The sequence below is a fragment of the Musa acuminata genome, chromosome BXJ2-10, assembly GCF_036884655.1.
Source record: "Musa acuminata AAA Group cultivar baxijiao chromosome BXJ2-10, Cavendish_Baxijiao_AAA, whole genome shotgun sequence".
In the NCBI taxonomy this organism is placed as follows: Eukaryota; Viridiplantae; Streptophyta; class Magnoliopsida; order Zingiberales; family Musaceae; genus Musa; species Musa acuminata.
The window spans coordinates 31,684,009-31,696,412 of record NC_088347.1 but is presented as its reverse complement, the minus strand read 5'-3'; the positions used below and the strand labels follow the sequence as shown (position 1 = coordinate 31,696,412).

Sequence of the window (12,404 nt, the reverse complement as noted above, 5' to 3'; positions counted from 1 at the left end):
CTTGACCTCTCTCGTCGATGCATTTTAAGGTTTAGAAAGAAAATATTCGCAAAACCTTTTTTATTTTCATGTTCTCAGGAGAGCATATGTTGTGTGAGATGACAAGTTTTGATTGCAACAACGTTGTTTTTGTCACGTAATTCCATTTCTCTTCTTATTCCATCCATAATGAGCCACTCGGAGAGGCGATAGCGTACCGCACCGGGCATCACAGTCCCGTGGCTGCAGGATGACATCTCCCCCTCGGCGCTTCGTCATCGCCGAGTACACCCGCAGCCGACGAGGAAGAGTGCGTGCGAGACGCAGGAGCCTTCTCTTTCTCTCAGGAGAAAACGGCGACTACGTCACGGCCTCGCCGGTGTCGACCGCAAACACCACCCTTTCGGGTGCTCACACCGGCCCATTCGGTTCTCCCAGCTGGAAATGGACCTCGACTCGGCAGGTCCTCTCTCTCAGCCCTTGCGACGCAGCTCACATACGTAACATTTACCCTCATACATTTTGAGGTGTCTGAGGCAGCGAGTTCTTTGATGCTGGTCTTCGTCAGCCCTCCTTTAATTTATGTCAAGTCCACATCTCAAGGACGCACGTAGAAGCAGTGGCTCTGAGCACCGACCCCACTAAGGATGCTGTCCAACCACGAATGAAGCAGGTGACGAGCGGCCGTGTATGGTCTTCCGTGGCATCTGGCAATCAAGTGTTTTCCTGGCTCTCCTCCTGTCACCGCTCCGCACCTAGCGGCGGCGCCCCATCTCATCACCTCCCTCCATATATCCGATTCATTCATTTCCGGAACCCACTCGCGACGTTAAATTTACTGCAGAAATCTTAAGAAAACGAAAGAGAAAAAGGAGAAGATCGGCGGCGTCCGTCTCGCTCTCGCGACCTCCACCGCCATTCTGGGCGGCTGCTGCCTTCTTCGCCTTCTCCTCCCGATGGCGTCACCCGTGAAGCTCTTGTACTCTCTTTTTCGCCTCCAATTCCCGCCAGGCTCCACCGTGTTGCGTCTGCAGGGGAGGGTGGGCCCCCGGAAGGTGTACGCGAGATCAGATCTCGACCGTCGGTTGGTGGTCGCGGGCGATGAGACAGGACCACCGAAGCGCGGGCCCCCACCGTCCGTGCCTACGGTCGCCTGGCGCCGTCCTTACCGAGACGAGAAAAAGAAACGAAACGCGGATGCACAACAACCCTCTCGTGTCTACGAGCCTTCCGATAGAAAGCACGCGGGACCCCACGTCTATGCAGCCACAGCACAGGTAGTCAGGTGGGTACCGTGGCAGAGGGTGAGAACGATATCTCCAGGGAGCGGACGGACCCATGTGCGCCCAACCGCCACGGAGCGTGTCACAGCGGCGCCCATCATCATGACAGTGGGCACATCACGCTTGATCACGACGCACATGGACGGCCGCGGCCATGTCCACGTCGTCCCGAATAAAAATTAAATCTGCCGTGCCCTAGCACAGGTCGCTTTCGGTAGTAAATGGTAGTTGGACGCATTCCGAGGTGGAGAGCGGGAAAGCGAAAAGTAGAAATAAATAAAATAAAAAAAAATACAATAACAAGCGAGCGGTTGGGGCCTTTCAGCCAATCTCTCTGTCTCCTCGTCATTTATTTGTATTATTTTTCTATTTATTATTATTATTATTATTATTATTTTCTTTTCTAGCTTTCAGGTGTCCCCCACTACCATCCTCTCCGCCTCAGCCCTTTCGAGAATAATAAGATTCTTTCTGCCCTTACTCCAACCCCTTGCTTCCGATCGCTACCATGGCGGCGGCCATGGAGAGCTTCTCGATTCGGTGAGTATTTCCCGGCCGGTCTTTTCTTGATTTGTTTTCTTTTGCCAACAACATCTTGACGAGTGTTTGGGTGTTGGAAGAGAGTACGCGGCGAGGATGAGGAACGTCGACTACGAGAGGTGCTGGCCGTTCGCCGAGGAGAGAGCAGAGCGGTCTCTCCCTCCCATGCCGGTTAGGAAGTTCCGGTGGTGGGTGGAGGAGCTACGGGCGGTGCCATCCGGCGGCAAGAAGGACGGAGAGGCCGACGATGTGGTCGAATCGGAAGAGAAAGCTGCCGTGGACGTTGCTACCGGCGTACCAGTTGTCGAATCCACCGGTGTTGGCCGGGCCGGAGGCGGGAATGTTCCGGCGGAGCAGAGGCAGGCGAAGAATCTTCCCTCCAAGCCGAAGCCGAGAACGCCCAAGAAAAGGTCGATCCTCGAGCTTTTCGCGGTGGCCCCGCCGGTCAGTGGCGGCGTGCAAGAACAAGACCTCCGGGATGGGGCCGGCGGCAAACTGCAACCGCAAGGAGAGGAAGCAGCCGGTGCGAAGACCAATTTGGGGGTTGAGGACGGTGGGGTTTTGGTCGAGATGCGAAAAAGAAAGAAGCGGGTTAAAGACGGTGAGAAGATGCCGAGGGAAAAGATTGGGGCAAACAAAAAGTGGAAGACCAAGGCGAAGATGACGAATAAAAAGAAGAAGCTCAATGTGGAGATCCGTCCTGCGAAAAAGGTACGTGGCAATTTGTTGGATGCAGCACACTTTACCCTCGCGCTTTCTGTTTGGCAATAATTCCACTTGCTCACTCTCGCACTAGGCACAGTGTCTGCCTGTAGCTGTCAGCTCTCCGTGGATATTGCATCTTTTTATCATCATTAATTCTCGTTATGTTTCATGCGCATCTGAAATGCTTAATCGTGTAATGAGGTCAGAATAGGAAAACCATGTGAGCATTTGGGAAATATCGATCTTTGCTGGATTCGGGTGAATAGTGCTGCTGATATTTCATGTAGGAACCGATTCTATTTGGGGACGCCAGTGGCTGGAATCGTCTAGGACTATGGTTAGTGAGTGATGTCCGGCAACCCATTGACATGGATCGTTGTTTGCATTCCAGATTTGCACATACCGTTAATCGACGTTTTGGGTCTAGGAAGTAACCTGAAGGTAGTGCGAGACCATTTCTCGTCCTCTCCTCTTGTCCTTTCATCCGTCGAGGGTGATGACCTGAAGAGAGCTTTTAGGTTTTGTACTTGGTCCAACGTTGCGGTCTGGTGACTTTCATGGAAACAACTTCTTGCTTTATTTTGGACTGTTTCAGATATACTTGTCCAGCATGTAGTTGTGAAGGGTTCAATTGAAATCATTTACCCATCTGATAGGGTTCAGTTTGATGGTTTAAATGTAGTAAAATTAAGACTGAATAAGCAAGACATAGATTTATCAATTCTAAGAGAAAAACTGGAGGATGTAGTCAGGTGTATTGGATCTACTTTCCAATGTTCTGGTGAGGTTGACATAAAAAAATATTCATAAAATCCAAGCTGGTTGATTCAGGTGGAGTTGAATGTTGGAAGTTTTCTTTGATCATCAGGTGTCAAATAACAACACCACTGTTTAACCAATCATACTTTATAAACCTTTGTGTTGGATGGTTAAAAAATGATATATATAGATAGTTTTTGTTTCCGGGATGAGAACATTGAAGTGAGGGTGTAGAAATATTAGAAAAGATATTAAAACACTCATTAGTGACATTCTCTGAAAATAAGGGCAAATTATCTGTCTTTTAATTTTGGAGACTGTTTCCCTTGGTTTGAGAAAAATATGGGTAAATCTCCCAGAGTTGAGGTGTGGTGAAAACTACTAGCTGTTGGGGGCTCCACATGTTAGTTAGTGGTTTCCCTAGTAATCTGATGTTGCTTATTGCATCTGCTATTACTCATCCTACATTACTCCATGCTTGAAGCTCAATATAGACCCGATGTGTTCTGAAACTGCATAGTTGTTTAAGACATTGTCGAACACCAACAACCAACAGCCATAGGGATAACTGTTTGATTTGCTTGTGAATTGGTTGTATTAAATCCAAGTGATAAATTGTGGCTCAATCAAATTGGTGCTGACCTAAAGTATTGTTGCTCAATGTTCTTCAAGATTTCATGGAAGCTTTCTGGATGCAGCTGTAGTGATCATCCATCAGCTACATATGAAAATATCAGGTTTTCGACACTGATATGAACAAAAAAAGAGAAGATAGTTTAGTACTTTTGTTACCCTACCTCATGGTTCTTATGAGTCAAAACATAATGGGAACACTATTTAGACACCAACATATAAGTTCCTCAAGATCAGCCCTTTGCTTTAAGATATGCCATCATTGATATATTATAATTTTAGAAAAGCTGCGGTATAAGATCTTAGACAATCTATGAAGTTGCTTGTGCAAACTAGCATTTATAATATATTACCAAATATACCTCTAAGGTGATAGCTAATTGTCCCACCTCCAAGCATTTATGGGCATCTACCAGGCTCTCCAAACAGAAAACTTTGCAACCTGATTTATAGTTATATAGCACATCATGCTTCATTTTGAATTTTTTACATACAGTTGTCCACATTTGAACAGTGGCTCTCTATTTGCACGACCCTTTCTAAATCCAAGGCAATTCATAGGCCCTCTGGATCCTATCTGATGGTTGATGGGTCTGGGCTGCTTGACTACAACTTGTTTCCTTGCACTATGGTTTCAGGCTATTGAGTCAGAGATCTAGTTTCTCTTTTCTTCTTGGCTGTTAAAAACTGTATCACAGGTCGATTTAGGTTGTACTTGATAGGAACTGAAGATCCTTCTCTAAGGAAGGTTTACATATTACCATAGTCTTCATAGTCTCCGAGTCATCTACTATCTTCTGCTGAGGAACAAAGTTTAGACTGTTGTACAACACTGCCGCTCCTAGTGATTGGAATTCATCTTTGTTTTTAGTTTGCTGATCTGGCTCAGTATTGGCTTACTTTTTCATATATATTATGGACTTGAATATGTTTCATCAAAGAAGTTTAGGCTCAAGGGGAATGGAGGTTTGTGTTATTAGTATTTAGTTAAGTATTATATGCAACCCCTTAATGTAAAAGAAAAAATGAAATAAATTCAAGAAAAAAACCTTTCAGAAAAATCATTGCACAGCAAAAAAACTCGTATCGAATCATCTTTCTCTAGTCCATACAACTGCCTAGGATTTTTGTCATCAAACCGGAGGCTTACAAATGTTATGAAGCTGAACATGTTTAGCACCAGACAGGTGAAAGACAGTATTTCCCTAGTTGTTCAAAGAGTTAACGTGAGAAACTGAAGAAAGAAGAGGGAATATTTCTCATCGTGGTTGTACTGGTGACCAGCTCTCCACACTGCAATATGTATCTAAAATAATTGATTTTCTGCTATCTCAGTCCTTGAGAGAGGAAGACACTGCCCAATGAGATATCGTTGTTCCACTGAAATACTGAATGGGTTTGTGAATGTCATATGAGTAGACTTTTAGATACAAAAATATTAATTTAAAATTTGAAAATGTACAATTTTTAATGTCAGTTAATATTCAAGAATACATTTCTGGCAAGATATAAAAATTCAGATTGATATCTCATCCAGTATTGTTAAAGTGTGATCGTGTTCCATCTTGCTGTTGGCCACCCGATTAGACCACTGTGATAACCACTATTTCACACCATTGATGAATAAAACTCCGCACAAATTATGTGGTTGGAGATGTTACTTAACTGAAATCTTAATTATAGTTTTCTTATCTCATTTTAGATGTAGTGCCATGTGAGAAGAATCTTGTTTTTGCTAATTTTCCTCCATGATATATTTGAGTTGACAGAGTTGATCAGTTTGTTTAGTTGATATGTCTTCATGACACAATATATTGATTTGTCAATGTAATTTGTGGTAAACCTAATTGATATATTTTCAGAGCATTGTTAAATTTTTGGTATACCCTGATACCTGATCCTTATCTTTATAGGATGAGTATATCTAAGCTATTTGATTATTGTCTAGAAGGGTTAATTTTAAAACTTGCCTTTTTGCTTTAAAACCTAAATGCAATTCAGGAATTAATACTAAGATTCTCCTAAGGGAAAAGATGTAATCCAATAATTGATTGCTTCCTGTCTATTGTAGAACCAGAAGTGTGCACTTACTTTTTTTTAGTATCCTCAACTTTGCCTCTCCTGCTTAATGGCTCGAGTGTCCAGAAGCATTAGATTGAACTACCTCTGTCATTGTCTTCTCTCCCAGGAGAACTGTAAGCTCAAAATGTCGTCTCTAGTTGATATGAGCAAAATCCTCAAGAGCAAAAGGTACGAGAAGAAGTTTGGAAAGATGCATAATAGGCTTGTTTGTAACCAGGCAAAGCCAGCAACAATCAGAACTTTGCTAAAGAAACATATATTCAGATTTGTTCAGACGTCGAAACTGATATCCAGGAACCAGGAGGCAGCAAGGGCATCTCCTGTACATAGTATTTTCAAGAAACAAAAACGAGGCACTTCCACCAAGAAGAGAAAGGCAATAGAAAATAAAAAGGGCAGTGATCTTGTAGAACATTGTTGTGAATCAGCCAAACAACTGAGTTTCTCTGGTAAGAATGGTAAACTTGTGCATGGCAGAAGTTGTTTGCCTTTAAAGCTGCCACACTTGCAAACCCTTTGCAAAATGGTTTCTGATGTCTTGGCTGCATCTTCAACTATGGATAATTTGAATAAATGTCCATCTGTCACTGAGGGAGTTCACTGGAACTTGAATGACACAGAAGGTCAGCTGAACTTAAATGACAATGGAGTTGTTGCAAGTAATGGGGAGACAAGTGAAACTTCCTCAGAAGAGCAACTCGATGGTACTTTTGACCATCCTACTCCTTCGAACTTGTCAGTAACAAAGAGATTCCCTTTGGCTGAACTCGTGGACTTAAACCATCCAGTGAAGGATCATGTTGATTTAAATGGCGTTGGTTTGGATGGATCCACTATGACACCTACTCCCATGTACTCAGGTGACCTGAAGGTTCCTGGGCCCATGAATAAGTGTGCGCTTGCTTCAGATCCTGGAACCTCTCAAATACACAGTTTTTCTCCGATATTCAATCATACAAACCATCTGCATAATGCCGGAAATGCTGTTTCAGTTTCTGATACAAAAAGTGCACTGAGCCTTACCAGAAAACAAGACCAGCACCATTGGGTTTCTTGTCTGGATCAAAGCTACTTGGATTCAATTTACATGCAAACTCGTATGATGGATCCAAGAAACAACACATGTATTGGCTTTCCAGAATATCGATCAATGTATCATATACCGAAAGATATGTTAATTAGCAATCATTCTTCGGTTGGATCAAAAGCTATTGTGGAGCCATCGCCAGGGCTGGGGCCTGTTTGGAGGGTCAATGACACCGAGGAGGGTTTTATTGGATTGCCTCTTAATTCACAGGGAGAGCTTATCGAATTGAACCCAGGCACGAGGTATGGATTTTGTGAGGTCGATGAAATGGCAAACTCAGCCTTGAATTCACTTCAGATTCTTCCATCTTCCACTCATGTTCAGCCCCAGTCTAGCCATGTTAGGATGAAAGGCAAATATCCGTTTGTGTCATCATACCATGACGATGAACAAAATTGGTTCTTGAAACAGCACTATCCTGCCAGAAAACTAGTAATATCTGAATCGGGTTCTGTTGCATTGCAAGGTGTTGAGAAAGTGAGGTGTCAATCCCATGGCGGAAGACCTCAATTGTACCACTGCGATGCAAGACAAGTGGAATTATTTTGTTCTGGGTGCAAAGATCATTTGGTAACAGAAAATTGCTTTGATAGGATGAGGCTTTATTCAGAGAAGGATATGGAGCTAGGGTCTCATCCTGCAATCCAACCTACTATGCGCTTGATGGGTAAAACTGTCACAGTTGGTAGCTGCAGCAAAGAACACCAAGGATGTAATGATAAGGATTGGACTGACAAGGAAATGGTAACTACAAGCAACCCCACTATAAGGGAGCATGACAGACCTATTTTGAAGCGGTGGCATGAAGAGGAATGCATTAGGCAAGAAGAATACGAGGCATCAAGGAATATCCCTTTTAGTTCATTGGACGCCCCTTCAGACAATTGTCATGCATCAGCAGATAAGCTTACATCTAACCATATGCATCATGGTTTTGGACCTAACTGGATGTTGAATTATGGAAATCCTTCAAGTCGTGGAGAACACGGTTTTCATATTGATTTTTCTCAAAGTCCAGTTCCATGCCAATCTTTTCAGAACAGAGCATCCCACTCTGCAGTCCATAGTACCACACAAGCTCAATCTGTTGATATGGGACGAAGTAAAACACTTCGGGCATCCCACCCCCGAAACTTTTGCCCGCATATGCTTATAAATTCAACCCATTGCAAGCACAGTCAAAATGTGTCTTACGGTATTCCATCAACTACCCATCCTTATATTAATCATGTGCCTGTCCAGACATCAAGTGGTCATTCTTTACAAAGATTCCCCCATTGGCTGTTAAATGCAACCAATCAGCATCCTTTTGTTCCTTATCATCCATCTGCTGCATGTCAGTCCTGCATGATACCAGCAAATAGAGGTTTCCCTCATTCTTCTCCATATACAAAGAGTGTAATAGCTTTCCCTTCAGGTAATAACAACAGTTCTCAAACTTATGGCTCATACACTCCCATGTCTGTAGTTTACCCTTCTTCTACTGCAACCTTAACAAATAATTTCAGTTCAGCATCCTCAACCTATGGAGACAATAGCAAAACCACAGATGGCATGCGATTCAACTTTGCTCATGTTAAGAGTCAGGATCATTCCAAAAGATTTAGAAAAAGATCTGCAGCCAAAGATGACAAAATTGTGGAAAGAGTGAAGAGGCCTAACCTCAAACTGCAAGAAGACTTAAATGCTCCTACATCATTGAGAAGAGAAGGATTGAATGGAGACCAAAAAGATAATATAAGAGAACCAGAAGTCAATGTTTGTGTGAGTAGAACAGTAGATGTCTGTCTTCCAGTTATTGATGATGGGAGGGATAGTGTGGCAATTTCAGATGGGTCCTTGCCCTTAAAATCTAGTCATCTGAGGCCAGGACCTGTCAAACTTAGTGCAGGAGCAAAGCATATACTGAGGCCCAATGGAAGTATAGATCAGGAAAACTTCCGACCAATTCACTCGACTGTACCTTTTACTCAAGAAGCTAGTGCTGCCAAAGATGGTTCACAGGAGAAAGCAGCAAAAGTCTACAGGTTTTAGACTTGAATTGGGGATTCACTACCAGGCAAAGAGATCTTGATGACATTAAAAACCATGTAAGATGGAACTTTCTTTGGCTAGCAAGGATATCTTTGATGATTGGTAGGTACTGTTTTCTTTTGCCACTTTCTTATGATATGGAAGAAATTTTTTTAATAATCCTCTTTTTTAACTTAATCACATGCAATATAGTGTCCAAAATATCACTTTATTATTTTCTCAAGTATCGTTGACAATGTTGTACTATTTTTTGGTTAGTCTGCTTGTGAGTTTCTCCTAATTTTCAGTATTCTGTAGTCATGTATTCCAAGTTTTGATGTTTGATTGTGCTCTCAGAACTATCCACATTAAATACGATCGATTATCTTGTGCCTAAAGAAAATACCATTTAATTTTGCTTGCTTTATGTGCTAATATAGTGCTTTTCAATATTCGTAGTGAAAATTTACTTGGTTCGTATTTGCCATGAACAGAAAGATCATGTGGCCTATGTGTTCTGGCTTACTTGTGCTGTTGACAATTATGTGGTTGATATGAAAGCTTTTGGTGTCTCTTGTTTGTTGTCTGTTATCTTTTTAAGGTTTAATAGGTCGGAGTCATGCTTCTCTTGATCTGTTTGGTTATCTCCAAATGATGATTGATGTCCACATCCACATGGTTCCACAGCCTAACACAGAGAATCTACTTAACTAACATACACATTTTATTTTTGCAGGAGTGTCTCATCTTCATACTTGAGAGCATGGATCAACTTTTTTTTTTTTTTTTTTTATGGATCTTAACACATTTTTCATTGTTCTTAACACATTTTTCATTGTCCCAAAGCATTGAACGAAAACATAAATAAGAGAAAAAGAATGGGAAAAGGCAATTTTGTGTTTCATGTATTTTGACTTGGATTATGTTGGAAGATGCAAATTTCTGTGCTTGCTTGATTAAAGTTGTCAGGTAGTATTGCTAATGAACCAAATCATATAGTAGCTCTTGTTCATATTTATCATATCATATTAGAGTGATGGCAAAAATGTTTGGGAATGACCAGGTTGAGGATGTTCTCTGCTCTGTTTTTCTCTATACGCATGGTTGCCAATGTAATTTCTTTTCCATTTGTGGATTTTTTTTAATGAATATTAGAAAAAGGTTTTGGCATCATATTAGATTAAGAAGTCATACTCCTGTCCGGTATTGTGAAGAATCAGTTTCATGTTCGACAAGTTGAACCATGATTCTCTGTGCCCAGGATCTTAAATTCTCAAGAACAGTTAGCAACAGCTGTTCCTTACCGGTGCTGGTTTTACATATCTACACAAACGGATGGAGAAGCTCCCTTGGATGTCATAGGGCCACTGCACCTGGTAATCTGATGTCTACCGTCCTTATCGGAGAGCTTGTGTGAGGAAGAAACTATTGGCAAAGCTTAGAGTTGGCTCCTTTGTGTGGAGAACCGAATCATTCAAACCAAGTAATGACTGATTTCCTGAGATGATGATGCGGTGTGCACAGGAGCAGAGAGAGGGGCGGCATCATCATCGGGAGGATGCGCTTTGTGGATCCGGTCGGGGCGTTTATTTGTCACTTATGTGGAGACATGAATCATTTCTGTTTGTTTTCAGATATTAAGGAAGGAGGAGGGGATGTTTAGGAACAAGGTAGAGCGAGAATGTGCTTTCTATGCTTTGGTTGCTGTTCTTTCATTGTGTATCCTTGTTAGTTTACGAATTACCAATTCTCCCTATGAGCAGAGGGAAAAGAGTTGGTTTCATTCATGAGGACAATCTCCACCGTTTGGTGATTATTCGAGAACAACTTTTGGCACCGGAGAACTTGACACTTTCCTTGGTGCGATGCATCTGTACTTGGTGCCAAGCAGGGTGGGCACGGTGCAGGTTGAAGTATGGAGCCAACAAGCGGCGCAGGTATCGCTCCTGCTTGCCCTCCCTTCCACATCGATGCCTCTCGTATGTTCTACCCCAGGGGTGGGTGCTTCGTCGGTGGTCTCGGTCTCGGTCTCGGGCTACACCGACATCACACGCGCAACCAAGGTAACTTACTTACGGTGCCAACCGTGGGCCAGAGGTCTCTCAACGCTCCTCCATATGTTCTTGCAATCGGATTCGCCGCCTGCTGCCTTCGGTCAATTCCCTCTCTCATCGAGCCCTCGGAATCATTTGCGATCCGTGACTACTGCCGGACACCTTACATCCTTCGAACCACTCGTGCCGTCATGGCGCCACCTTTTGCTTCCGGGGAGAGAGAGAGAGAGAGAGAGAAACAGAGACAGAGCTTCCTGACGCCATTGATGCGATCTGCACGGCCAGCCCCCGCACGACCCTCGACTTTCATGTTATGCTCTCTGCCGCCCGTCCTTTGTCTCCTCCTGTCCACTTCCATTCTCCAGTCATCGTAGTACGCTGCTTCGTACCGTCGTATAATAAATCTGGTGGGGCCCTCCATTCTGGGTTTATTCGAACGACTGTCCTGCTGATGTATGAGGATATGCCTTGCGGTGCTGCAATACAATATTCGTTCGCCGTCTCGCTGGTTTCCCTTCCTCACACAAGTACGTGTGCGCTGTGGACTTCTCCGCGTCCATCAGGCTCTCCAGGATGGCCCATTCCGGTCCTCGACTCGGTTAACTGCGTCCTCGGTGAAGCAAGCATCCATCCTTGTCGATCCGGCCGCCTACTCAATGAGAGGGAGCTGTCCTGCCAGACTGGGACCATCGGAGTCGGTCAGCATGTGCAGTGACAGATTGTAATGGTGGGAAAGCAACCGGACGCACAAGTCGTCGCCGGGCTCGCACTCACTGCCGTGGAAGGTATGCGCTTATGAATGCTTTCGCAGCACCGTCTTCAGATGCGCTGGTGCGGGTTAAGATCGATGGCGACGGCACCGAGGAGAAGTAGGCGAGGAAGAGAAGGGGGGAGAACCCACGCACGTGGTCGAGTGCGTGCTTGTCGTCCGTTTCCTTTCTCTTTCGACGTGGGGCCGCGGCCAAGAGTGCCCTCCGATGTCTTCTCCTACTTTCCACTTCCAAGTTCCACCACCTCCTCCTCCTCCTCCTCCTCCTCCTCAGCATTTGGCATGCACCTGTGCCGTAGCTATCATGGCCAAGGAATAAAAGGTGAAGATGGCATTCGTATACTCGTTGCAACCCCAATAGATATCACTACTGCTTTTTCTTCTTTACATATCCCACCTAGCCATCTAATTAAGACATCTATGGGCTCCTCCTTTAAGGGGTTTGATTTAGTTTCTTGATTTGATCTAGCAGCTCTTGCTCTCGCTTAATCTGGTCTATC

The 12,404-nt window shown here is 43.8% G+C and overlaps 1 protein-coding gene across 1 annotated transcript; it reads left to right on the top strand.

The window, feature by feature from the left end:
* The first annotated feature begins 1,647 nt into the window (after positions 1-1,647).
* Positions 1,648-10,868, top strand: LOC103968867 (uncharacterized). The gene is made up of 4 exons (XM_065129584.1): positions 1,648-1,802; positions 1,883-2,513; positions 6,088-9,204; positions 10,343-10,868. The coding sequence occupies exons 1-3, from the start codon at positions 1,771-1,773 to the stop codon at positions 9,100-9,102; spliced, it is 3,678 nt and encodes a 1,225-aa protein (XP_064985656.1). The 5' UTR covers positions 1,648-1,770; the 3' UTR covers positions 9,103-9,204; positions 10,343-10,868.
* Positions 10,869-12,404: the final 1,536 nt, after the last annotated feature.

Excerpts from the sequence above, each read along its gene's own strand:
- LOC103968867 (XM_065129584.1), top strand. The coding sequence starts at position 1,771 with ATGGCGGCGGCCATGGAGAGCTTCTCGATTCG. Across the intron at positions 1,803-1,882 it reads ATGGAGAGCTTCTCGATTCG|AGAGTACGCGGCGAGGATGA; the intron begins GTGAGTATTTCC and ends GGGTGTTGGAAG. Across the intron at positions 2,514-6,087 it reads AGATCCGTCCTGCGAAAAAG|GAGAACTGTAAGCTCAAAAT; the intron begins GTACGTGGCAAT and ends CTTCTCTCCCAG.